The sequence below is a fragment of the Ambystoma mexicanum genome, chromosome 1q (assembly GCF_040938575.1).
Source record: "Ambystoma mexicanum isolate Mex_15411 chromosome 1q, UKY_AmexF1_1, whole genome shotgun sequence".
Lineage (NCBI taxonomy): Eukaryota > Metazoa > Chordata > Amphibia > Caudata > Ambystomatidae > Ambystoma > Ambystoma mexicanum.
The window spans coordinates 803255361-803282753 of record NC_090922.1 but is presented as its reverse complement, the minus strand read 5'-3'; the positions used below and the strand labels follow the sequence as shown (position 1 = coordinate 803282753).

Here is a 27393-nt window from a genome sequence, read left to right as displayed (position 1 = left end):
GCCTCTCTATAGCAAGGGCAACCATTGGAGCCAAACTGGACTACTGCAATGCACTCCTAGCAGGCACATCAGCCAAAAACATAAACAGACTACAAATCACCCAGAACAATGCTCTCCGGGCCGCTCTTAGTATCCCAAGAAGAGAGCATATCACCCAGGCCAGGCACTCAGCCCAATGGCTCCCGGTCAAAGAACGGATCACTCTCAAAATCCTCACCCTCACTCACAAATGCCTCTCTCTCTCCGCCCCGTCCTATCTATCAGAAACCATCCTCAAACCCTCCTCCTCCCGTCCCACCAGGACGCAATACTCCAACCTAATCTGCATCCCACGCATCAAAAGAGCCAAAGCCGGAGGTCTAAGTTTCCCCTACATTGCAGCCAAGACCTGGAACGCTCTCCCTGCTGACATTAGAGCGGAAAACGCACTCCCCACTTTTCGCAGGAAACTGAAAACCTCATTCCTTGCGAAATATCCGTGAAACTCTCAGGAATCCATGTAAATATACTGCATTGCTAATGTATACATATCCACTGTAAATTCTGTATTTTATGTAATTACTGTATCCTATGTAACTAAGATATTGTCTGTAACAAGCGCCACGATGCCTCCGGGCTGACGTGCGCTCTATAAATCTGAATAAATAAATAAATAAATATGCGCACAATAAAAAAATAAATACAAAAAATATCTAATGCTGATACGCTCTCGGGTGCTAAATAAAAACAACCGGTTTCCTGTTATTGGGACATTTATTTAATACAAATCATTTCATTTAAAAAAAGAAAAGTTTAAATCCCCCCAGGTCCCTAGGCAGCCAACATCTAATTCTGCTATGCTTACGGCAAATAAAAGCAACCAGTTTCCTGTAAAGAACTTGCTGACTAGCTCCAGTGCATGAGAGTTTTGTCCCCATAACTTGGCTGCATGTATTTAATTGAAGCCCCTTCCTAAAGCACCTCTGTTCATTGGTTTCCACCAAATCCTCAGCCAGACTCAACTTCCTTCATGGGCGAGATCCCACGGGCAAAATGAGCAAGGAGTCTCAATTCAAGGAAGGAGCAGTCGTTTTCACTTTGTCTTCTCTCTGTTTCCATGTTCCAAGAGACACTGACAACCTGACGGACCCCTGCATGCCTATGCAATCACAAAGAGATGGAGCAAGTTGAGGGTACGATTCCAAAACATCCTTGCAAATGCAACAGCTATACCTACTGTGCCTGTCTCTGAACACTGGTGTTAACGTGCACACCTGATGTAAAAGAGAGCCCATTCAGGCACATAGGTGGGACGGTTAACAGCTGCAAACCACAGAGAGAGACTCCAATTGTTCATCAAGGTTCCATTGACCACCACATAATAGCTATTAATGCCTGGATTACTTACCAGTAATCTTCATTACTCCTAGTCATAGTCATCCTTGTCCCAGTACTCAAGAATGCGCTGGCCCTCCTCACACAGGAACCCCTTTTCTATTTTTACTTCCCATAGCCAGGCCCCCTCCTCCATCTGCCTCTGGGCATAACAGTCCACATCCCTCGAGCCACACCAGCAACTAACACTGCACGAAAGGCCCATTCAACAACAGGGGAGGGTGATGTGGGAAACTCTTACTGGCACGAGGAAGAGTGTGACTAGGAGTAATGAAGATTATCGGTTTGCAATCCAGGCATTATCTCCACGTCCACTCTTCTTCGTCCCAGTACTCAAGAATGAAGCATACCAACTCCAGAAAGAATGGGCCAAGATCACAAACACCACGGACTAAAACTGGGATGTGCAACCCAACCAATACCAATTTATTTGCAGAATACAGTCCAAGACAGTATATTATGTTATGTTATGTTACTTTGCATTTATATAGCGCCTTATGTACCATTGGTATGATCTCAAGGAGCTGGTAGGTTGAACGCCCTCGGGAACAAAGCAAATCAAAGAAGCGCCACACCACAGTCCCAAAAGCCCCAGCTTTCTTACGGTGGAGGACCTGAGGAAGGCGATCTGCTGAAATTGCCGAAATTCTCAGCTGAAGTGCATCTATTTTATATGTGCTTCCAATTTGTTCCTTAACTTGTTAGCGTCAACCTTGGTTGTTGATTTAGGGCCACCCTGGCCCAATTTCCTTTCTTTAGGCTGCTATTACTCATTGCACCGAAAACACCCTTTTGTGCACATATATCCTATATCCCTTCTCTGTACACTGGGAGCAGTTGGGATACTTTCCTCTTCTATGCATATCATGGCCCTATAGTTGATTGCCATGATAAAATGCTTCCTTGAAGAATTGAACAGATGTTAATAAATTGCTAAAAGTCTGTATTTCTAAATATTGCCAAGTAAGGTATAAAGGAAACTACCTATGAGTAAAAATAAAACACTCATAACTTCTTGTACTCAGAGTGTATCTTGGATTAATTTAGACACCAAATAATTAATTCTCTTAAAAATTGTATGTCTCCACCAGGAACAATTTCTTGTTGTATTTCCTTATGGTGCAGGTTCAAATGGTTGTGATGAACAAACGTGTCAGGGTCAGACCACGTGGCAGCGTGACAAATGACCTGAACAGGAACCCCTCGCGCCTCAGCCCAAGAGGAAGCCATCTGCCATGTGGACCGACCCTGTACCCAAGACGGGAGGGGGAACCCTCCGAAGAATAAGCCAAGGCAAAGGCATCCCGCAGCCACCTACTGATCGTGGGAACAGATGCCTGCTTCCCAGGGGCAGTGCCACCAAACATGACAAACAGGCTGGAGGAGGAACGAAAGACCCTGAGGCATTCCAAATAAACCAAAACAGCCCTCCTGACATCCAGAGTAGACCAGCAGACCTCCTCAGTGGAGGAAGGAGAGGGAAAAAAGGAAGGAAGGGCAATCTCCTGCGAGATGTGAAATTTGGAAACCACCTTTGGAAGAAAGGAGGGGTGACATTTAAGGAACAAGGCATCAGAGAAGACCACCGGTTAGGGTGCCTCGCAGGAGAGGGCGCCGATCTTACCCAACCACTGTGCCAAAGACAGTCTTAAGTATCAGAACCTCAAGACTCGCCACCTCCAAAGACTCAGAGAGGACTGCAGGGCCCACAGAACCAGGGGGAGATGCCAGGGGGGCAACCCAGAAGCCGAGATAGGCCTGGCCAAATTGAAACACTGGAGAAGCCTTGTCACCAAAGAGTGACAACCCACATCAGGACCCCCAAAGGAGCGGATGTCAGCCCACTGAGCACGCATGGTGGAGACAGAAAGAACCATGTTGAAGCCAGCCTGGAGAAACTGTAGGTCGGGAGCCCCAGAACTCAAGGCAGAGGAACAGTTCTGAGCCAGGCACCAGGATATGAAGTGCCCCCATTGATGCTCGTAGGCCTTTAAGGTGTAAGGATATTGGTCCCGCAGAATGAAGGACACCACCTCTGCAGAGAGATCAACAGAAACTAGGCAAACCCTCTCAATTTCCAAGCCCCCCAGACCTGGTTCCGTGGACTCACCACCCCCGCTGGGCAGAGCACTGGATCCAGGACCCCCGAGAGAGGAAGCATGGGGGAAATGGCCAGGTCCAGCAAGAGGGGGAACCAACACCTGTAGGGCCATAGTGGAGCAACCAGGATGACCACCGACTGAGAATCTCGGATACGGAGCAGCACCCTCTGGATGAGGGGAAGGGAGTTGAGGCACACAGAAGCCCTGTTGGCCATGGGGAGGTCATGGCATCTACCCACCACACCTCTGGGAGCGGAACCTGGAGAAGAACTGGGGAACCTTGGCGGACAGGTGAGAGGCAAACAGATCCCGAATCGGAGACCGCAGCGCCCGGCACACCCTCTGAAAAGCCACATCCCGCAGCACCCAATCCTCTGAAGGGAACACCCTCCTGAGGCGGTCCGCCACCACATTATCCCGACCTCTGACATGAGAAGCTGACAAGGACAAAAAGTGAGACTCCGCCCAGGTATACAGACGGAGAGAAAGAGACCTCACAGACTGGGAGCAGATACTGATGGTTGACACATGCGACCATGGCAGTATTGTCTGACTACAAGAGGACTGCCTCCCCCTGCACCACTGGGGCAAAGGCTTGGAGAGCCCAGAAGGCCGCTGCCAGTTCCCTCCGGTTGGAAGACTGGGATGCCTCCAAGTTGGACCACGGTTCCTGGTGAAACTGCATCCCACCCCAACAGGCTGGCATCTGTGGTAACGATGATGGGAGAGGGCAGACAGAGAAGAAACACCCTCAACGGACCACACGTCCTTTACGGGTCCCGCTAAGGGACCAGGGCGCAAATAACGGGCTTGCCATTCGCGAGCCCGTTATTTCCGCCCTCCCCATTCCCATTGAGCCCTATGGGGGCTCAAATGGGAATGGTTTGTGCAATGGGGACTTACCGGTCTCGCCAGGGTCGGACTGGACCTGTAAGTCCCCATTGCACAACACCAGACACGGTCACAGTATGAGAGGCAGCCATGGAGCTAATTGCTCCATGGCTACCGCCATACTCGGAATGACCCCCTTAGACTAATCTGTGAGCCAAAGACCTTTCGAAATTCTGTCCAGTCCAGTCCAGTTTCATCAAGTTTCTCTCCTTTTAAAACATCTAGATTTGGACGGATGCCATTTGTAAATAAGGGGCCCGTTGTTATCCACTTGAGAAGGGCGTTTTAACTGCCTCTTCAGTCAGAATGGGTCACATGGGCCATGTCCAAAAAATGTAAGGTCAAATGATCCACTACAGTTAGATTTTAGAATTTTGGACCGAAAATGAGTGATAATCCCCCAAAACATGACACTACAATTAAGTCATTTGGGCCATTGACACGGGCCAAGACACACCTAAAGGGTAAGACTTGAGGTGTCTGTTCTATAAACCAAGGAGCAAGCATGGAGCTAGAGCTGAGCACCGCAGAGCTAAAGCCATGTAAACTTTGCTCGCTGTAGCCATACTGTACTATACACACACACACACGCATATATATACATGTACATATATCATTCTTATACTTACATGCACACACATACACCCCAGGGAAGTCATTTGACCAAAATGCCAGGGGTGGCGGAAGTGTCAACACATGATCTTTGACATCTGATGACATCACAGGAAGTGATATCATTTGACCCCACTGCAAAGTGGCATTATGGGAAGCATAGAACACGACCTTTCACCCCTTTAATGAGTCTAGCAATTATTGTATAGAATTCCAGAAAGACAAATTATTTGTTATTCCTATTCTTTCTTATTTAGGGTCACGGCTCAAAGTGTTACACTTGTGGAACCACCTGTTTTTTTAAGAGGCCTCAACAACAATTCCAGCCACTCCAGAAACAAAGAGCCACATGGCACTTGCCACAGCCCAGGAGCTTCAATGTAAAAAAAAAGAACAGGTGCTCATATGTAAAAAAAAAAAAGAAAGATTTATTTTCTTTTTTTTAGGGGTAGCAAGGAAGACCTCAGGGGTCGCATTTGCAACCCCTGGCGACCCACAAATGACGCCCCTGACACACACACACACTCTCTCTCTCTCACGTTCTTACTCTTTTTGCATTGTCAGGTGCATGCTTGCTAGAGTTGCCCAACTGTTGCTAGAGTTGCCTAGCTGTTGCTGACAGCTGTGGGACCAGAGGGGGGGGGGAAGATATATTGTGTGCATTGGGGACTGTGTTCGTTTGTAAAAGCAGCTATTTAGACAACCAAAAAAAGGAAATTATGTAAAGATTGTAAATTGACTTTTTAAAAAAAGTTTACAATGTCAATTTCTAATGATGACTTTCAGTAAAGATGTTACTCATAACAACACCATTACAGTTGTCTTACTGAGCAAAGCACATTATCAAAACCTAAAATAAATATACACATTATTTTTTTATAGAAGATTATAATTCCCAGATGGACAGTCTGTTACATTCTTATTGCACGCTTTCCAAATATCCCTATAAGAAAAGGCAATCGATGAAATGGCACCAGTTAGGGTACAAGCCTGCTTTGCAAAAAAACAAAAAACAAGGAGCATTTTGAGAACATAAGAATGTCCATAGATTGTTATACTTGGCAATTACGTCTTTGATGAAAGGGTTGTATGCTTCAATCACTAACTACATAACGCACAGCAGGCTTAGTGCTCATTTAATTTTTCACATTGCTCACCCTAACATTAAAGTGTCTGTAATTTTAAACCTTGTATACTAATGTGGACAGCCTGAGGATTTGAATGCGAGGCTAGAATGACCGAGTTCAGTCACTACATTGTGGCCCATTGGCTGTCTGTTGCCGTCCTAAGGCAAGGATTGTGGAAAGTTGGATTAATCAGACTATTTGTTTTCTAGATCTTTTCATTATCACCTTTAATAATGACCATTATCACCTTTAAGCTTAGAAAGCAATCTGCACATACTTCATAAAACCCACGAGGTGTGCCTATGCTGTTGGCCTTTATTGGGGTTCTAGCATATCAGAAGCTGGTAAGAAGAAAGGTAGGAATCATGTGATAGGCTACATGTGAGGCTTATCAAGCCTTGAATATCAACAGTCTGGAACCACCAAAGTAGAGGCGAAGACCTACACATGGACACTGGCAAATGAAAGGACCAGGTTTTGGTACTGGATTTAGTAAAAACTCAAAGATGCCTCAGTTTTGCAAATGTTCATAAGTATAGTCTGAACGGCACCCAGATAATTGTGATAAACACTGCAGCATTTCGGCCGGTTATCTATCTGTGCATCCTCTTGTCGTGGTGTGAATCTTTACCACTCGTCATTTCCTGTCACCGCCCTTTCGTCGGGCTGATGTCTCTTCAGCTGTTTGTGCTATAGCTAGGATTTTGTCTACCATGGGATTTTTCAATGAAAGCATATCCTGGGGTATTTTCAAAAGTGCCCATTGGAGGCGCGTAGTGAAATGCCCAGAACGAAAATCAATTGATGGAAGGTAAAGGCCTTATAGGAAGGGAGGCGTCCTGAGCAGCGGGAGGGCAGGCAGCGGCAAAGAGCAGAGTGAGACAAGAGTGCTAAAGTCATGGGACCACTGATCCACCCTCAGGAACATTGCTAACTTTACATTCTGAATCCTCAAACTCCATCTCCCAAGCTTCGGAGCGAGACCAAGAAGCTCCCAAGCTTACCCACACAGAGGTAAACCACAGATACATCTTCAACCCCTACCTCACAGAGGACTTCAGGCAGAACAAACAGTTTTCTCCCAGACACAACGTTTCAACCCAATCACTCTATAAGGCAGGAGTGTTGGACAACACTCAGGGTTCCATTAGGCATTCAACTGCCACAGAGTCCATTTTATCTAGTCAAAGAGAGAGATGGCACAGCGTTCTCTTTCAGTTCCACTGCTCCATCCTCGTGTCTCTGCCAGAGGAAAGAGCGGAAGAAACAAGATGGCTACCCAGCACCTCCGGGCCCACGAGATCAGGATGAGGAGGTTTATGAGTTCTACTACTGAAGAAGAAGGTAGTGCCACTAATGATTCTCTTCAGGGAAACTTAGGTTGCCTGGAACCAGCAGACAGATCTCTTCTAACTGTGGGAAGCCTTCCCACGTGATGTGCCCTGGGGACCATGCAAGCAAGTGCAGGAGGATCGGGAAAATGAGGGTATGTGGATCACGATGCAACTCCCCCACCCTCTGACATGCGTTCCGCTATGGTCTAGGTAATGTGCACCACCTGCAATGAGGGAGTGGAACATTTACATTCCATTGATACCCCAGCATCCACCGCAGGAAACAAGCAACGTAGCCATGGGATACCATCGTTTGTAAATGTTTCACCTACTGTGTGCGCATCACGCAATTCAGAAACATTCTGTAGTTTGGTTGCTCATTACCATTTTGACCAATGAAACCGTACAAAACGTCCATTTACTATAAAACTGCACCCAGCCCCCCGCTCTTTACCCCGTGACCTCCGCTAGCTCTTTTATAGGTTCACTAAAACTAGAAGGCCCTTGCGGCAAACTGCTCACTGGAGGACTGTTTTGAATAGCATGAATCGCTCAATGGAGACCTCTTAACCTACACTGAAAAAATAGCTATAATTTTCTTCAAATCCTAGTCAGACACTCCAATATTAAAGAGCAAATAATCTGACTCTCTCACACTCTATTGTGTGTTGAATATATGAATATCGCGTTTATGTTATGAAGACAGTACACAGGTGCCTTTGATTATGTACACTGCGTATTCGCTTAAACAAGCAGCAGAGCCATTCAAGGACCTGTCGTTTCCGGTGGTGAGAGGTTGCCAATGATCTCCTTTACTGAAAAGGAGAGACTGTGGTACAGGCCTTATTTGCTGGGTGTCTTTCATCACGTGAACGCCAGCACATATCAATGTATTGGAAAGATTGGCCGTGCGTTTTTAAGCAAAACTTGGGAAAGAGGCAAATTATTCTGGACCACCTGTATTGCTTTATACAACAGTTTTTACACACTATACATTTTAATTGCTTGATGGACCATATGTTAAAATGCAATTAATTGACACGGGTTTACGAATGAGAGCAGATGACACTTGCTCTGCTTTGCTGGCGAGCATTTTCAATAACGGCTTTACCAGTGCTTAATGTGTGAGGGTGTTTGCCAGGGCTCAGCCCCGGCGCTTATTTTCTCAGTCTGATTATGCTGTGGTTTTTTGGCAACTTTATCATTTTAATTCACTTCAGTAGTTGTCACACAACAAGCAACAACAGTGTGCACTGGTCACAGTCTCTTCATCCTCGGCCGGCTCATTATTAATCATCAACAGGATGACCCAGGTGGGCAGGACAGTGCTAGTTATCACTTTTCATGGCTCGCAATGAGATGTCAGTTGGCAATTCTGGGTGCTCGTGCTGGCCATACCCATACACTGCTCCAGTCATCCTGTATAGCATTGCTGCAGCTCTGCTACAGTAATAACCAGCAACACTGCCACAGCAGTGTGGGATGTGAGCAAGAGGACACTCACCAGCCAACAGCACCAGCATAAGGCCAATGCCAGGGAAAAGGCCTTTGCCTAAGAGTAGTGCCCGTCATGAGCGCTAACGCTTACACAAAGACTTTGCAGTATTAGACAGACAAGTTCACCAGTTTAGAAATCATTTTTTTCCTGCATTTGTCAGTAAATTTACAGTAGGAGGAAAGCCTATTGGCTCTTTTTCTGTGGATAGATGGGCAACATTTTGCACTTGCCACTTATAGAATCTGAACTGTTAGCAATGATGGTGTCTTTAAAGAAGCACTTGACCATTTGTATTGAACTGGTATGTTATATTGTTCTTTATTGATTGGTATCTATAAATTGCGCTTCTGCCATGGTTAGCGCATCCTTCACCCACAGTGGCTAGTGGAAGTTGCAGCTTTGACCCTACATTTACCAGCGGTGTTGGGAGCAGAGGTGGGTGACGGCATTAGTGGGCTGGGAGTTTCATATTGCGGAACGTCAATCGTGATGCACTTAACATGAAGAAACAGACTATCGTAATTTAGAGAAGCTATTGCATGAATGAGAATGAATTGCGCCAGCATGTGAAAAGGAATTGCGATGAATCTTTTTTATGTAACAAAAGAAATACGATCTGGTTACTGCTGATATCAACAATAAAAACGTACCTTTCTCAGGACCCACATGAAAAATGGGTTTGGATGGATCTGAGAGGTTGGATCTGTTCTATGAATAGGTTTGCCAATGATTGGACTAAGCCCAAGCTGCCTTCTGTACACCCTGTGCCAATGACTTTGTCCTGCAGGTCTAGTGTAACATTTCTAAAGTCCAGGATACTCTCACCACCACCATCTCCACTGCCCACTTCTATCTTCCCCACCCGTACCACATCTCACCTATGCTTCCGCTACCCAACGTCTACCACTGAATTGGCATGCATTCTGCAGGCAGCGCACCCCTCTTGCACTCCTGCTAACCTGTTGACTCTGCACGGTCAAGGACTTTGCTCCTCTAGCTTACACTTTTTCTTTTTTAAGTTTTTATTTATAGGCAGAAGTTACAGCAACCACACATGTCAGAGTGCATTGTACAGTAAATGCATTAGCAATATACAGCCCAAATGGCGAACAGGGAATGCATCGATTAAGTAGAAAACAGGAGCTTCCCGATGCCCAGCACACAAGAGTGCAACTATGAGGCAATGGGAGAGTCGCCACCAGACACGCTGTCAGATTGATTCCTGAGGTAACTATTAAAGGCTGACCACACATTCTTGGGGCGGAAGTGTACTGGGAGCATTGTCAGGTACTCTTCCTCACAGGTACAAGACCAGGTAAGCGCACTGAGCCATTTCTGAAAGGTAAGGGGGGAGGGACTTTTCCAGCACTGCAGCACGCATTTCATAGCCACCATGCAGCTGATGTCAACAAATGTAGCCTGTCGTCTAGTGTCCTCGGATTTCCATACTCCAAACAAAACACCTAATGGATCTGGGTCGATCACCACACCAGTGATGTCAGCAAGGGCCCCCAGGGTCCCCTCCCAGAAGTCCGCCAGCCTATGACATAACCAGAACATGTGTAAGTGGTCTGCACCTTCCTCCTTGCAGTGGGCACATGCGTGCGTGTCAGTACCAGCAAACTGGATGAGACGATAGCGGAAATTGAGAGATACTCTTTTGGTGTGGGAACATATCTTTTTCCATAGATGGTCAGAGATCTCCAGGTCCAGCTCATCCACCCACTCAGAGGGTGCACGGGAGGGCCGGGGGGGATCCAGGCCAACAAAGGTTTGGAAAGGGAGGAAACCACGCCACGGGTGCCACTGGAGTTGGCGATGAAGGCAACTTCGGGAGAGTCAGGAAGTTCATCAGGGAAGGTGGGCCACATAGGACGGAAAGAGGTGCTGAGTCTGTAATACTGTAACATTTCAAGTGCGGACCCCGTGTGGACCTGCCTCCAAGACTGTTGATCAATGAACCTCCCGTTAGGGAAGAAGTCAGTAATTGCCTGATATCACAAAGCTGCCTAGTGGCGGGCAAGAGCCGCATCATGTGTGGGTTCAAGCTTGGGAAATCTCCAATCAGGAAGCCATTTATAATAGGGGCATGTGTCGGCTGACATGTTAAGGATGCGGCCCCAGGCAAGTAAGGTGGCCGCCACTGGGTCAAATGGATTCAGGCGAGAACTCTCTCTGGACTACTAGGGTCATGATGTTGGTCCCGGCTGCACCTAATGTTTCCAATTTAACATGCGGACGGTTTAAGGGACTCAGGTACCAGTATGTAGCGTGTTGAGCCTGCGCAGCAACCCAATAAAGCATCAGATCCGGCGCTGTAAGCCCGCCACACTCATATGGGAGCACCATGTCTAGCCATTTCTTGCAGACTGCACCCGAATGCCACAGGAACTGTGCACAAGTTTTATGTAGGTTCATAAAGTAGTGTTTTCCGGGCCAAATGGGGACGTTGCAGGATATGTATAGCAACTTAGGGACCAGGATCATTTTGATGAGGGAGAGCTTCCCGGCGAGTGACAATGGGAGGGAGCGCCATCTGGCCATCTTGGACTCGGCTAGTTGCGCAACAGCCACATAGTTATCCGCCCCCAGGGTGGACCCAGAAAGGGACATCTGGACACCCAAGTATCGAATACCGCTGGGGGACCAGCAGAGTGGATATTCAGAGGCAGGTTGTGGTGTGTTAGTGGTAAGTGGGAAAATTTCGATTTGGAATAGTTGATTGTAAATCCTGAGCAGGTGCCAATACGCGTGATGTCTCGGAGGATGGGGTCAAGGTGAGTGGTGGGATCTCTAACATATAATAATACATTGTCGGCATACAGGGATAATATTTCGGGAGTGCCAGTCAATGAAACCCCTCTGTGAGTGTGTCGAGCTCTAACATGGTCTGCCATGGGCTCTATAGCCAGTGCGAAGAGTATCGGAGTGAACGGGCAGCCTTTGCGGGTACCCCTAAAGAGTGTGAACATCACAGAAGTCAAAGAGTTAACCCGCACCCTGGCTAACGGATTGGTGTAAAGTAATTTAATGCATCTAATCATATTGGAGCCGATACCCATAGTCTCCAGAACCAGCCACATATATTTCAATGAGACCATGTCAAATGCCTTCTGGGCATCGAGTGCAACGGCGATGGCGTTGGCGTCCTGGTCAATTCTGGCCATAACATTAAAAAGCTGCAGGATGTTCTGGGAGGTAGATCTCCCTGGCACAAACCCTGACTGGTCCTCATGTACCAGTGTGTCATGAGCGGAAGGAAGCAGTTAGCAATCACTTTAGAAAAAATGTGTGTCGCTGTTCATCAGTGAAAGGGGTCTATATGAGCCACACTCATCACTTGGCTTGCCAGGCTGGTGCAGCACCATAATGATAACCTCACGCAGTGAGGGGGGCTGGGGACGGCGAGAGAGAGTGATTCATCCCAGAACTCCAGGAGTCTGGGAGTAAGGATGGCCACATGTTCCTGGTAAAACTCAGGTGTAAGCCCATCCGGCCCGGGTGCCCTACTCTTGGGAAGATGGGAGATTGCCTGAACCACCTCCTCAAGTGAGATCGGAGAGTTGAGCTGATCCCTGGTGTAGCCGGAGATAAGTGTCATTGGGATCTGGGCCAGGAGGTCCCTCATATGTTGCTCACTATGTTCTGGGGGTGCTGCATAAAGGTTAGTGTAGAACTCAGTAAATATTTCTAGGATCTGCTGGTCTGACCATTGAGGTATACCCCCAGCATCCTTGATGGACACAATTTGGGTCTGGCCCCGTTCCCCCCTTGTTAGCCTGGCTAGCGTTTTCCCGGGTCTGTCCCCTACCCCGTACTTACGCGTGGCTAGAGGCCAGCTGAAGTAATGCACCTCCCCGGTGGCATGCGCATCAAAGATACGAAGTTCCTCGTTGATTTGCGCCAGTTTAGCTGGGTCGGCCGCAATGGTGCAGTCCCGCTCTAGGTCCCGGAGCCTGGCCTCGGAATGAGTAAGGTCGTTTCTAATGGTTTTCAGCACCCCAGCCTCCCTGGAGATAGACATCCCCCTGATATATACCTTGAATGCATCCCAGCGGACGCTAGCGGTGGTGGACTGTAGCGAATTGCATTCAAAATAGGTAGTGATGTCGGTCAATATGTCGGCTTTAAATGCAATGTCCAGGAAGGCCACGGATTTAAAACGCCAGGTGCTACAGGTAGAAGCCGGCGATCGAAGCTCAACACAGAGAGTAACGCGTGCATGGATGGATATCATACAGGTCAGCAGTATCTGGGCCTCCTGGACCCTACCAACGAAGCCATTGGACACCAAGAAGAGATCAATTCTGGATGAGTTGTCATGCACGGTTGAGTAGTACGTGTGTTCACGAAGGAGGGGATGGAAAGACCTCTGGAAATCACGGATGTCAAGCGCAGTACAATGTGAATGCAGTTTGCATGCAGCCCTGGGTGCCAATCCCGTCCTATCAAGGTCGACATCAAGTACCATGTTCATATCGCCCCCCGCCCCAGATGATCTGGACCCCCACATAGCCCAGCAGGATTGTAGACACGGCATCAAAAAAATAAGGAGAATCCAGATTGGGGCTGTAGGTGTTTACCAAGAGATATTCCCTATCCACCAGCATGCAGTGTAGTATGACGTATCTGCCATCAAGGTCAACCTAGCTTTTTAGGAGAGTGAATTTAATAGACTTGTGTATCAAAGTTAATACCCCTCTAGCCTGTGTGGAGTAGTTTGTGTAAAATCTGTTGGGTCCCCAAGATGGTGCGATGGTTTTTTTTGCCACCCACATCGCTAAAGTTGTACCATCAGTCATCTTAAAATAAAAATCCCTCTAAAAGATTCTACCAATGCTTTCCTTTTCATAAAAAATTGCAATCGCCACCACTGTCTTATCTGAACTAAGGTACTTTAACACTATGCATGTTGGATATTCCATATTCACTTATAAATGCTACGTCTTCCAAAATCAAACAAGGCCCTTGACATCCCCAGGTGGCCTAAACAAGATGATGTCAAGAGCCACATAACATCATTCAACTAGCTTCACACCGAAGAAATGCCATTGTTCAATATGATGTGCCTTGTACCTAAATGTCGCTTTTTTTGATTGTTTGAATTGACCTATTAAGATACTCTCCTAAAATAGGTTGATCCTATTAATTTGACTCCCAAATTCCTCTATGGCAGATGCCATGCTTACATAAAAAGTAAAAGAAGCAATGACATCTCAGTGCATGCCAACTCACCTAATCTCCAATTAATTGCAGGCAGGCATCTAATTGATATTCAATTGATCAAAATATGTTTTGTTTGGCATTAAACCTCAAGGAACTTGATAAAATGTTGAGTTTTTTTCTTTTCTCCCTATTTTTTAGTTGTGGTCTACCATTCTTTATTGCAAAATCGATGGTATTCTATAACCCCAGGAAAGCCAAAACCAAGGGTAACCCGGCACTTTACTTATTCTGGGTGGATTTCAGTGCAGCGTTCCATTCCATCAATCAGGATTTCCTGTGGTAAAAGTTCAGAAATTGGGGGTTCCCATAATGGCTATTAGGAATACTGATCCGACTACACACTAGGAACAGTGTATATGTGTGATTGAACAGCTTGGGGGATTTGTCCACCCCGGAAGAAATAGACCAGGGTGTTAGACAAGGGTACAACCTGGCTCCCCTGCTATTCTGCCTTTACCTGGCTGACCTTCCCGCTAAGCTACTGGGGAGCATGTGTTGCCCCGTGAAGATCTGCTCGACCACATAGCTAGCCTGCTGTATGCAGATGATCCTGTCTTGCTCCATCACACAATAAGAGGCGCGAACAATAAATTTAAGCCTCTACTAGAATATGCCAACCAGAATGATCTAGCTATCAACATGAGCAAGCCTAAGATGATGATCGTGTCAGGGAGCAGGATAGCTAGGGTGAATTTCCAGATAAACACACATAAGATGGAGTACATTGACAGTTATGCCTACCTGGTTGTGGATCTATCGGCAGATGGGGGGACATAATGTCATAGTCTAGTGTAAAAAGAGAAAGGCTCTACAACTTACATGTTTGATCAATACATTTGCCAAATAGTGGGGTTCTTGCTGGAGGGGATCCTAAAGTTATAAAAACAGAGCTTCACTCCTACCATCCTTTATGGTCTAGATGCCTTGGCTATGAGAGACCTGACTTGGCTAAATGTGGTGGAGGGATACTTTTGGAGGAAGCTCCTGGGCCTCCCACCTACCACACCAATGGCCTACCTGAGATTAGAGCTGGGACTAATGCCCCTCATGAGCCAAGCCCTCATGTAAAGGAGCATATTATACATGAAGTGAGAAATAGTCCAACGTGTAAGCTGTTAAATGTAATGGGCTCAAATTACGAAAGGGAAAGCAATCACGACTATGTCACCTTGAATGAGACATGCTTCTCAAACATAGGTTGGTCCCCCAATTTTACAAGAGGAACCAGGCCAGAGGTGTTCAAAACACTGTTAAAAAACAAAGTGAAACTGTGGGACTGGGTGGCAAATTTTACACATCAAGAGACGCTGCACAACTTCACCTGTTCTTTTCCCATTGAGGCCTTGTGGGTCATGAAAGATTTCTGCATTACTGCAGTTAATGTTTCTCGTTCGGTCACACAGCATGGTTTGTATGTATATATTAACCAAGGAGAAGGACCTAGTTAGTGGCTGTATAACTACAGAAAGAGCCTTCCAAAGCATCTTGGTCCAAATGCCCCACATTAAAGGCCTGGTGGTGGGGGGTGCTTTTCGACTTTTCGTTAATGTATTGCTTGAACACGGTACTCAGAGACAGGCCAGACACCAGCTAAACAAAGGGCTTATGTGAATGTACACCACCCCTCACCTTCCCCCGCTACACCTTCCTTCATGGATTAAGGCTCGAACACAGTGTGCCTGGTGCCACTCACCTGCGGTGGGCTTGGTGAGGGCGATGTTGTTGTTCTGGTAGACTGGTTGAGGAGTTTCATTCTGAGGCTGGCCGACCACTGGGGTGACAGAAGGCGTGTTCACATTGGAAAGGATACACCCGGTCACTCGCTGCAAAGGAGAGGCGTGGAATTATGTTAACAAATCTATGAAACCATCCATGTATATGCCAGCACAGCCTCCCATTATGCAACACTCAAAAAACAGAAGGCATGCACCAAAACCCTTGCATTCTCCAACACACAAGTAGTAACCATGCATCCACCTGCAAACCAACACACAAACACAAGATCACACACCTCCAAGCCTCCCTAACACCAGAAAGCAAAATATATCGCATACCAGAACGAAGAGAGTAAGAGAGCAGAAACAATCCGTCAAAAACGTGTACAGAAAAACACAAATAAAGATGAAGATCTGAATTCACACACCTACACCAGAACTCCCACGTTCAATTCAGGTACACAACCACACCATCAGATGCCACACACCAGAACCCACAAGCCAACACTGAGCATCCTGACCTTCCAGCATTATTCATGGTTTCCTCATGTGTTTGCCCAGAGCTTTAACTTGTAAGTCTTTATCCGAGGCTTCCTCCCTAATTGGACCTGGGAGGGTTGGTCCAAGAGGAAGGAGGTCAGCCATGCCAGTGCCTGATCAGTAATGCCCAGGTTCTTGGGCAGTTGATTAATCAGGATGGAGTGATTGACCATATCAAAGGCAGAGTAAAGGTCAAGGAGGACGAGGATGAGGACAGCGATAGAGCTGGAGTCAAGGTTAGAGAGAAAATCTTCATGGGTGTTCAGAAGAGCAGTCTCCATGCCTCTGGCTGCTCTGAAGCCAGACTGATGGTCATGGAGACAACCAACAGATTCAGTGTGAAGGGTTAGCTGGGAGATGGCCAGCTTTTCCAGGTGTTTTCCCAGAAAAAGAGTGATGGAGATCAGGCGATAGTTCACAGGACAGGAAGGATCGTCGGTAGGCTTTTTTAGAAGGGGGTGCACAAGGGAGTGCTTGAGGAGAGAGGATAAAGATCCAGTGGCGAAAGAATGATTGCAGAAATCGATCAAGGGCGGAGCGATCGAAGCAATGTGGTCCTTGATAGTTCTGATGGAGCATGAGAGCACCTGTTTGGAAGACACTTTCATAGATCAGGCTTGTCTAGAAACATCATCAGGTGTTATTGGGGAAAGGGAGGAAAGAGGCAGAGGAGGGGGAGAGGCAGCCAAAGGGGTCCTGACAGAGGTAAAGGGAGAGAGAGAGGAAGAGGAAAGCAAGGACAGGAAGTCCTGGGTTTTAGTGGAGAAGTAAGAAGCCAGGGCTGTATGTAGGTCCTGGGAAGGTACAGGAGAGGTAGAGACTGCAGTTGGATTGGCCAGCTCCTTGCAAATTGTGAAAGGTTCAGACATGCTGTTAGAGGCTGCAGAGACGCGGGCTTGAATGTGGGCCCTCTTTTTGGAGAAGATGGAGAGTCTGTATTGTCTCTGGAGCAGGCAGCAGGCCAGTTTGTCAGAGGATGTGACTGAAGCCCCCCACATACACCTCGGCTGGTCTGCACTTGCGTTTCAGAGCGGCCAGGTGAGAGTCATACTAAGAGTTGCACTTAGGGGCAGGCTGCATCAAGATCCTCATGACAGGGGCAAGGATGTGCAGAGCGTTGGAGATAGCAAGATACAAGTTGGAGAGGGCTGTGTCAGAGTCAGCAGTGGGAGGAGGAGCTGAGAAAGTGGAGGCAAAGGCAGCCACTGACGCTCGCTTCATGGGCCGAATGACAGAGAAGGAAGGTGGCAGTGCTGGGGTGGACTTTGCCTGGGGGACAGTAAGCTTCAAGTCAGAGGAGAACAGAAAGTGGTCAGTCCAAGAGAGAGGAGTAGTGAGATGGTTAGAGAGGGGAATGTCTGCAGAGATGATAATATCCAAGATGTGTCCGGCGGAGTGTGTCGGACCAGAGGGTAGAATAGAAAGGGAGAGAGAATAGCAAAGGTTGTGGAAGAGCGCAGAGGTGGGGTCAGAGGCATTCATGTGGATGTTGAGATCTCCGAGGAGGAGAAGTTGAGAGAAGACAAGAAAAGAGTGTGACCTGGCCAGGTGGCCAATTAGAGAGAGGCCAGGAGAGATGGAGAGCCTGCAGACCAGCATTCAAAGAAGGAATATGATTGCATGGGAATGACAGATGCAGGGACCCATTCAAGAAAGATCAAAGTCACTCCACTTCCAGGCCGATTGGTTCTGGGCTCAGAGAGGATCTTGTAGCCCTCAGGGAGGAGAGTGTCAGAACCGGTGAGAGAGCTGACTGTGAACCATGTCTCGGGGAGAGCGAGGACATCAAGGTCAAGGTCTCGAGGAGGTGGCAGATGTCAGAGGAGTGTTTGACAGCAGAGTGAGAGTTTAGAGTAGCTACGTGGAGCACGTTGCCACTTCTGAAAGACTTCTGGGGTGGGGGACAGGAGTGAGGTACACCCAGTGGAAGTGGCAGAGGGGCCAGAGAGTGGGCAGAGGCAGTAGAAGGTGGTGGCATAGTGGCCAGAGAGGAGGTGGCAGGGGGTGCCAGAGAGGAGGAAGAGGAGGAGGAAGGAGGTGGTAGAGGAGCCGGGGTGGAGGTAGGAGTAGTAGTAGAAGGGAGGAAGTTGATAAGATGTGGGAGACACCTATCAAGAAGGAGGAGTTTGGTCTGGAAGTTTGGACCATGACGGTACCATTTTGATCGATATTATTGATAGCTCTGGAGAAGTGGAAGAAGGCCAAGAGAACCTTGCATTGGGGGCCGCCATTAATGGGAGAGGAGGAGAAAGGAGAGAGAACAGAGATCATATGAGGGGTTCATAGGTCTGGAGTGTGAACCACACAGAGGATGTCGGTGAGAGTCTGTCTGGAGGAAGCGTTAGTGTAGGAATCATTGAGCATTACCAACTCAACGTGGAGGGGCCCCGGTCTACTTTCTTTGGTGTGGGTGTTCTGGAGGCAGTGTCTGGTTAAGGTGGTGGCAGGAGTCATGGTTGGTCTGACTTTTGCTTTTTGCTGTAGCTTCAATAAATTGGTGTTGGGTGGGTTTCTCTTTACCCTTGGTGTCTGTCTTTCGTGGTGGGCATGGCCGTCCTCCCTTTTTCTTCTTTGGTAAAACTCAAAGGTAAGTACTGGGACGAGTAGAAGGACGTGGATGTAATGCCTGGAGTACTTTTTTTTTTTTAAATAATTTTTATTATTTTATAAGCAACACTCCAAACATTACAAACAATGAGGACATCTGTGTTTAAGCTTCACAACATTACATTACAAAGTATGCGTTTCGGTCCTCCCCCCTCCTGCCCCTTTAACTCGAGCCCCTGTTTCCATGTCATCGTCCTGCTTATCTACAGGCATGTCTACTTCCATTATCTCTTCCATATCATTATCACTATGGTCGGCCTGGGAGGGTCCTCCCATCGAGGCCACCAATTGTCTCCATGCTATTAGGGGTCCCACCTCCTCCCCCCCTGCTGAGAGCTTCATACCAGGCAGCTGTTTCTGCCTCTGCCCACTTCATGAGGCCTGCCCGCCACATCTCAATTCTAGGCCGTTGGGCTGCTTTCCAGCACATTGCAATTCTCCGTTTGGCCAGGATGTAGGCCAAGTCTTTCATCTTACTGATGTGCTTCAGGTTGCGTGGTCTGGTAAAACCCCCAAGCATGCATGCCCAAGCTGACTCCACCTCCAGCGTAATCCCTTTTCCCGCTAAGCGTATCTTCAGCTCTGTCCAAAACCTTCCCACCTCCGGGCAAACCCAAAACATGTGTAGAACCCCAGCTTCCTCCTCCCCGCACTGAGGGCATTTCTGTACCATCGAGCCTCCAAACCTGGCATTTTACTGGGGGTCATATATGCTCTATGAGTGACATATAATTGAATCTGCTGAAGCCTCACATTTCGGGACACCTTCTTATGATACCTTTGGGCTCTGTCCCATTGCCCATCCGACATGGGTTCTCCCACCTCCTCTTCCCAGTCTCACCTCAGTTGGAGCAGCTCCTTTCCCACCCTAGTCCCCAGTAGCTCATATAGGCGAGATATTTCATGCCCACCCTCCGAGATATCATACATCGTCTCGATGGTTGCATCGAGGTTTTCCGCAAGCACTGTCTCAGGCCAGCTTTCTCACACACGTTTAATAATTCTGGAATAAGTAATGTGTTGGCCTTTTTGCACCCCGGTGTCCTCCATTAGCCTCTGAAAGTCCAATGCCGCCCCCTCCTGCCATATATCTCCAAGGGTAACCAGGCCCATCGGTTCTTTTATCATTTCGGACCCCTTTCATCATTTGGGAGGGAGTCCCCCCCGCATAGCGCCACTAGCGGCACCTGTAGGGAGAATGGGGCTGGGTTTCCCACAATTTGCCATGCTCTGCGCCACATTTCCCAGCCAAGCACCAACAGTCTCGCCATTCCTAGCACCTTTGGTTTAGGCAACCGCACTGTCTCTCTAAGGAAGAAGGGAGCAGGGTCCTTACACAGCAGCCTGGCTTCAGCCGTTTCTTCTTCAGACAACCACCTGGCCACATATTGCAGCGGTCCCGCCAAGTAGTATAACTCAAAATTCGGCAGGTTTATACCCCCCCATGTCACACGAGTTTTGTAGTTTCCAGAGGGCCACTCTGTTCCTGGAATTGTGCCATATGAAACCCCTGCGCAGGCTGTGGAGTTTGACAAAAAAGCATTTGGGGATCACATATAGGATGTTTACAAAAAAGTGTAACAATTTGGGCAGGACTTCCATCTTAATCAGAGCCGCTCTACCCATCATGGCCAGGGGTAGTCTGGACCAAAATCCCATGCTATTCTCAATACCTTCAACTACCTTTTCCGTATTGTGTTTGTGTTCTTCTGTTCCTCTCCCGTCGTGTGGTATATATCAATACCTAAGTATCGGAACGTCTCGGTTCGCCAGGGTATTGGCAAGACTGGTAGGCTCCTCGGTAGGGCGCGTCTGTACCTCCCCAGGGGGAACATGCTAGATTTCTTGGGGTTTACAGCTATGCCCGAGAGGGTAGCGTATCGTTCCATCACCTCCAGGACATATTGTAGGTTTTCCTCTGGGAAGCGCAGATATAATAGTATATCATCGGCATACAATGATATGAGATGTGAACCGCAATGTGGATCCCTATCTCCCCGTATTGTTGTCTGAGGCAGACTGCCAATGGCTCCAACGCAAGGATATACCGCATGGGCGACCAGGGGCAACCCTGTCTAGTGCCCCTGCTGAGTTGTCATTTATCAGAGATTGTAGCACCCGTTTTGACACTTGCAATTGGGGAACTGTATAACATTTTGACCCACCTCAGATACCCCGGCCCCATCCCATATTCTCTCAGAGCCGCTAGCAACCAAGGCCATCTCACTGAGTCGAAGGCCTTTATGGCATCCAGCGAGACAATTACCAGTTCACCGGGGTCCTTCTCTGTTTGGTCTCGATAATGTGGTGAAGTTTCCTATGATTGTCGGTTATGTTCCTGCCAGGGTCGTAGCATGTTTGGTCAGGGTGTATCAGTTTACCGATGACTCGCTTAAGCCTGTTTGCCAGCACTGCTGTGAGGATTTTGCTGTCCTGATTAAGCATCAATAGGGTCTGTATGACCCGTAGTCTGTGCTTGGCTTACCTGGTTTTAAGAGCGGATGATCACCGCCTCCCGTATGGACTCTGGCAACCTACCGTGCTGAAACGCCTCATTAAGCATTGCCAGCAGTGGGGGTAGCAACTCTTGTTTGTATGTTTTATAGAATTAGCTGGGGAGCCCGTCCGACCCTGTGGCTTTGCATGTGGGCAGGTGCTGAATCACTATCTCTAATTCTTCTGAGGTGATTGGGGCGTCCAGGTTTGCCCGCTCCTGATCGTCTAATTTGGGCAAGCCTATGTCTTCTAATGTTTCCTGAATCTCTTGATCCATTTCTTCCCCTGCGTCCCCATAAAGACGTTTGTAGTATCTAAGGAACTCTTTATTTACTCCCTCCTGGGTATCCCAGATCTGGCCCTCGTCCCCTCTGATTTCCCTGATCACTGGTTGTGATGTTTCATTTTTATATAACCAGGCCAGCAATCTGCCCGGCTTGTCTCCTCCCGCGTGCTATCTTTCGACGTATTTCTTGTAGCTCAACTTACATAACCTATCCCAGTGCTCACTGCTGGCTTGTTGTAGCAGCTTCATCCTTACCTCATCCTCCTGTGAGGTGCCCCCCTTACGCATTATGTCTTCCAACTCCTTCTCCGTTTCTTGCAACTCCCGTTCTATGCCCCCTTGGAGCCCTCTGGATTTTGATATGGCTACGCCCCACACTACTACTTTGAATGCCTCCCATAAGGTTCCCACCGATTGAACGCTTCCGGTGTTAGTGTCGAAATACTCAGTGATCGCCTCCCTCAGGTCCTCCCGGAATCCCGAGTCCTGCAGGACCTCAGCTCTGAGTTTCCACGTCAGGATTCATGCTCTAGGGGGCTGGTGTTGCCACTGCAGGACCAAGGGGGAGTGGTCCGAGAGCACTCTGGCCTTATTCTCTGCACCCGTCATTTCTCCTACCAACTCAGCAGCAGCAAACATATAATCCAGCCTCGTGTGCAGGTTATGTGGGGCCGCATAATGTGAGTACTGCCTATCTGCTGGGTGTAGCTGCCTCCAGACATCTTCGAGTCCCAAATCTCTCAGCAGGGCCTGTAACGCCTTTGCGGCCGGAGTGGGTTTGTCTGGTTTACCATCTGATCTGTCTATTTTAGGATTTAATGTACAGTTAAAGTCCCCTGCCCATAGGATCGCGCCGCCCAATAGGGGGCTAGTTTTGCCATATAGGGTCCTAAAATAAGCCGCTGTATCTTGGTTAGGGGTGTATAAGTTTATAATTCTCACTTCCCGGTTTTCCAGCATCCCCCGCACCACTATCATTCTGCCTTCTGGGTCCATTGTGGACTGAATCAGCTGAAATGGTACATGCGGTGCCACCCATGTGATAACTCCCCTCGCGTAAGCTGAGTATGTGGCTCCCGTGGTACTCCCTCTCCACTTTCTCTTCACCACCTCCAGTTTCTCCCTAGTAAGGTGGGTTTCCTGTAATAATGCTATGTCAATCCTCATACTTCTTAGGTACATCATTACTTTATTACGCTTCAAACAGCTGTTGAGGCCCCTCACGTTCCAGGTCACCACTCTAAGGCTACCCGACGCCATCTGTGGGATATCCCGCCTCCCCTCCCAGTTTCCCCTACTGTCTGATTTGACACAAGATTTGGCTCATTCCCCTCCCACTTCCAACAAAAAATTTCAGCTAATCCCCGCTCCCCACCTACACAACTGTCAACCACTGCACACAACCCCTGATCCACCCACCTCCACTACCCAACCCCAAACAGTGCCCAGATCCATCCCTGGATGTCAGGCTCCCCCGCATTTGGACCTGCCTCGGGATGCCGAGGACAGGAACCTGGCAGGGTATCACCGGTCTTCCGGGGACCCAACTAATCTATTCGCTGTGGGGGTGTGAGGGCTAGTTCCTTTAGGCTCCTATGACATTAGCTAAGTTTCCCGTACTCAAGGATCATGCCCATGTGTGTAGCCCTAGTCACACGCCTCCTGCAGGCTATATCCAGTACTATATTCAAGTCCCAATGTCTTAGACTGCAACATCGTGGGTGCCACAGTCGCATATTACTTATCTGCGCTGTCTTCCTTCTGGATTATTCTTTCGGGTGCGTCCTTCCGCCTCCTCCGCCCTGCTTTCCAAGTTGCCCATGCGTTGTACTAGAGCATGAAGTTCAGATATGTGGGCAGCACACGCCACTGTATTCGGGGCAACCTCTTTTTCTGGGTCCCCTGTGCGTTCTGCCAGTGCTCTGACGTCTTGCCGGAGGAGATTCACCTCCTCTTGTACTGCCCTGACTTTGAGCTCTAATGCTGCCTTCAGCTCATTCATGGCCAGTCCTAGTTTGGTTTCCCAAGACACTTTTAGGTCAGCAATTGTGATGAGGATCTCCTGATCTTTGCCCATGGTGTCCGTGCTTCCAGCGAGGGTTTTGTCTTTGCTCCTGGCCCCTTCTGCCCCTGGCGGGGTCCTGGAGTATTCCTCGAGCGTGGGTTGCTTTCCCTTCATTCTGGGCAGTTTGTTAGTCATCTCGGTGCATCAGGGCAGTGTGTGTAAGCTCCGCAACGTGTGGGCTCTGGCCTTTGTTAGGTTAGGCTGTTTTTGGTGCCCGGGCCCGGGTTTTCTGTGTTAAGGGAACCCCTGAATTGCTAGATCTGCTCCCAGAGTGGACTGTGTCCTCCCACGTAGTTGTGCTTGGGCACTTCAGTCTGCTCAAACAGTGAGCCCCAGCCACTGCAGGTCTGATTCCGTGGGCAAACACCCGAGTTCTTATGGATCTCTCCGAGTACAAGCACTGGCCCAGCGTGTGTTAGCCGTGAGCCCCGCCAGATCACTGTTTCACCCCTCGCATAGGTGGTAATTGCAGAGCTCTCCACCTCGCTGTGCCCCCCTCTTTACCTCCTGCGTGGGCAAGAGGGTGCCGCCTTCCCTTTGCCTCTATAAGCACTATGCGCAGCCCTTAATCATGGGGGGCCCAATCGACAGTTTCTTAATGTCCACCGTGTCAATCCGCTTTATATAGGCACATCATTGATGTCTACATGACCAGTGCTGGTCCAGGCATCCCTGTAAGGCTAGACTCTTCTCCATGTATTGGCCGCAGTTCCTGCTTCCCAATGAGGGTCTTGGAAGTGTACGCTCAACTCTGTTTCCAGGCGGGCGACCGTTCTGTCATTCCGCTTATATGGATATCCATATTCAAGGCTGCGATGGTCTGCCCCCACGCACCTCACTGGATCTGCCTTGATACAATTGTTGCAGCAGCCACCCGGTTCGCATCCAGACGCGCACCTACTGCTGTATGCTCGCGCCAGAGCCTGTGATCGGAGACAATGTAGCACTCCGAGCAGGCGTAATGCCTGGATTACTTAGTGGTAATCTTCATTACTCCTAGTCCTACTCCTCCTCGTCTCTGTACATACTTCTCTTCCCGCACGCCCGTTGGCGAAAGGTTCCCATGCCTGGGCTTTGGATTACTGCTGTGGGCTGGTTGGTTGGGAGGTTATACCTCCTGGGAGGGGAGGGATCAGAGGAGGCCAGCTTGAAAAGAAAAGAGTTACAATGAGCATGCAACTTATTCAAAGGTAAGTATTGGGATGAGGAGAGGAAGACTAGGACTAATGAAGATTACCAGTAAGTAATCTGAGCATGCATTGAAATTAATGGGACAGGACATGCATTGAAATAAATATGATACCCACTGAAATTAATATAACATCGATAGATATGAATAGAACACTGATTGAAATTAATGTAAAGATGCATTTAAATGGCTTGCCATGCACTGAAATTAATGTAACCTCGGTTGACATTGTTAAATCACTGATTGAAATTAATGTACCATGTAGCATGCACTGGAATGGATAAGGTGGTCTGAATTGTAAGAATAACGCATGCTGAAAAGCACTTGACATAGTCAACCAATCATATTGCAGTGAAATGAAAGCTGCAGAGCTTTCCCGTGAATGCACCGTACTCTTCTTTCTTCAGGCCTAGAGGTAATGACTTCCCTCCCTGCCCCCTCCCCATCCCCTCTCCCACGGACAGTTTTGACTGTAAAAAGTGGATTAGAAGTGGAGAGGGTGTGGAAGAGTCCCCACGGACTGCCCACCATGTATTGTCGAAAGGGTCTACCAAGCAGGGCCCATTAGTTTCTACAATGCTCATGATAACAGCCCAACAAGGATTTCCTGTGTGCCTGGTAAAGTGTAACGCCCTCCAGTGTATACATGCATGGGATTTGTAATAAATAACTCCTGCGGGCTGCCCAGCATTAAGGGATTACCAGGATAAATACCCCTGAAACGGTCCGATTCTGCTGATGTCCTTTGGAATCAGGGGAATTGGAGGAAAGGCATAAAGAAGCTCTGGGGGAAAGCCAAGGAAAGAGTGTCCTCTCTCCCAGGCCCCAGGGGATGGAGTCCTCAAGCAAAATCGGGGAAGTTGACAGTTGCAGGGGGAGGCAAAGTGGTCCACCAATTGATGCCCAAACCGCCGACACACCTCCCAAAAAACTCCGGACCAGCTCAGACGGGGGTTTCCAGTCTCAGGGAAGATGTCTCAGAAGGGTGTTTCCAGTCTCAGGGGAGATGTCTCTTCGTCCTCAGTCACATTGTCCACCCCCAGATATGGACTGCTCTCAAGGAGACTAGGTATGCCTCAGCGCAGGTCCCAATAGACAAAGCTAGATTTTCCAGGGAGCCGGACCCTGTACGCCCCTTATGGTTGATGTAAACCAGAGCCAAGGTGTTGTCTGTACGAACCAAAACATCCTACTCCTGGATCGAAGACCTGAAGACCACCAAAGCCCTTAGAACGGCCACCAACTTGTTTCAATTGGAGGACCTCTTCTGGTCCTGAAAAGACCACCTTGCCTGATGAGAAAAGTCCAGGAAAGTCACCCCCCCCTCTGCCCAAGCTGCTGGCATCGCTGGTAAGAATGATCGGCAAGCTCGGGGATAAGGGCAAACCTCTCCGGAAATGGGACCGGACCAACCACCACGGGAGGCACGTCCAGAGGGTAGATGCCACCGGGATTAGACAGTTGAAGTGAAGGGATGCCGGCTATCAATGGAACAGAAGATGACGCACCAACGGTCTCAAATGCAGCTGCGCCCAGGGGACCACAAAATGAAAGGAGCTATGTGTCCTGTCCAGTGGGAGCTGAAACAGACCCTCCCTGGTGCAGAACTGTGCACTGATGAACTGTAGAGTGCGAGGAGGGGACAAATGAGATTTCAGAAGATTGATCAAGAAACCTCACCTGTGCAGGGCCCGACAGAAAAGTCGAAGATGGGCCAACACCTGGAGCCGGGACCGGGCCTTGATCAACCTTTGGTCCAAGTAAGGGTACACCTGAACTCCGACCAGGTATGAAGAAGCTCGGCAGTGACCGCGGGAGACCTGGAGGCTCCACCACTTGCTCTTGCAAACTTACTGATCCTCAGGCAGGGGCACAGAACCCCCCCCCAGCTCTAAGTCAGTAGAACGACCAATTCTCGGAGCCTGACGGGCACATCCCACTTGCCCTCAGCTATTGGACTCCATCCGCTGGACCCCACAGCCCTGCAGGGTCCCGGCAGGCATCCTGACACTCAGGCCACCTCCAAGCCCCAGAGAGGAGTCGCAGAGTGTAGGCCGCCAGCCGTTGCCCCTCGTGCCCAGCACAGAGAGGATCCATCAGTTCAGTCTGGAGCGAAAGAACTCACGTGGGCTGGTTGGTTGGGAGGTTATACCTCCTGAGAGGGGAGGGCCCAGAGAAGTCCAGCTTGAAAAGAAAAGAGTTCCAGTGAGCACGGAATGTGCTCAAAGGTAAGTACTGCAACAAGGAAGAGGGACGTGGAGGTAATGTCTTATTCATTCCAATGCATGTTATATTAATTTCAATGCATGTTACATTCACTTCAATGCATTT

The 27393-nt window shown here is 48.6% G+C and overlaps 1 protein-coding gene across 1 annotated transcript in view; it reads right to left on the bottom strand.

The window, feature by feature from the left end:
* Positions 1-27393, bottom strand: part of NMNAT2 (nicotinamide nucleotide adenylyltransferase 2) — a 539474-nt gene that overhangs the window by 90407 nt on the left and 421674 nt on the right. Inside the window, exon 5 of the mRNA XM_069641406.1 lies at positions 15858-15987. Coding sequence (XP_069497507.1) covers positions 15858-15987 — 130 coding nt within the window. The remainder of the gene's footprint in view (positions 1-15857; positions 15988-27393) is intronic.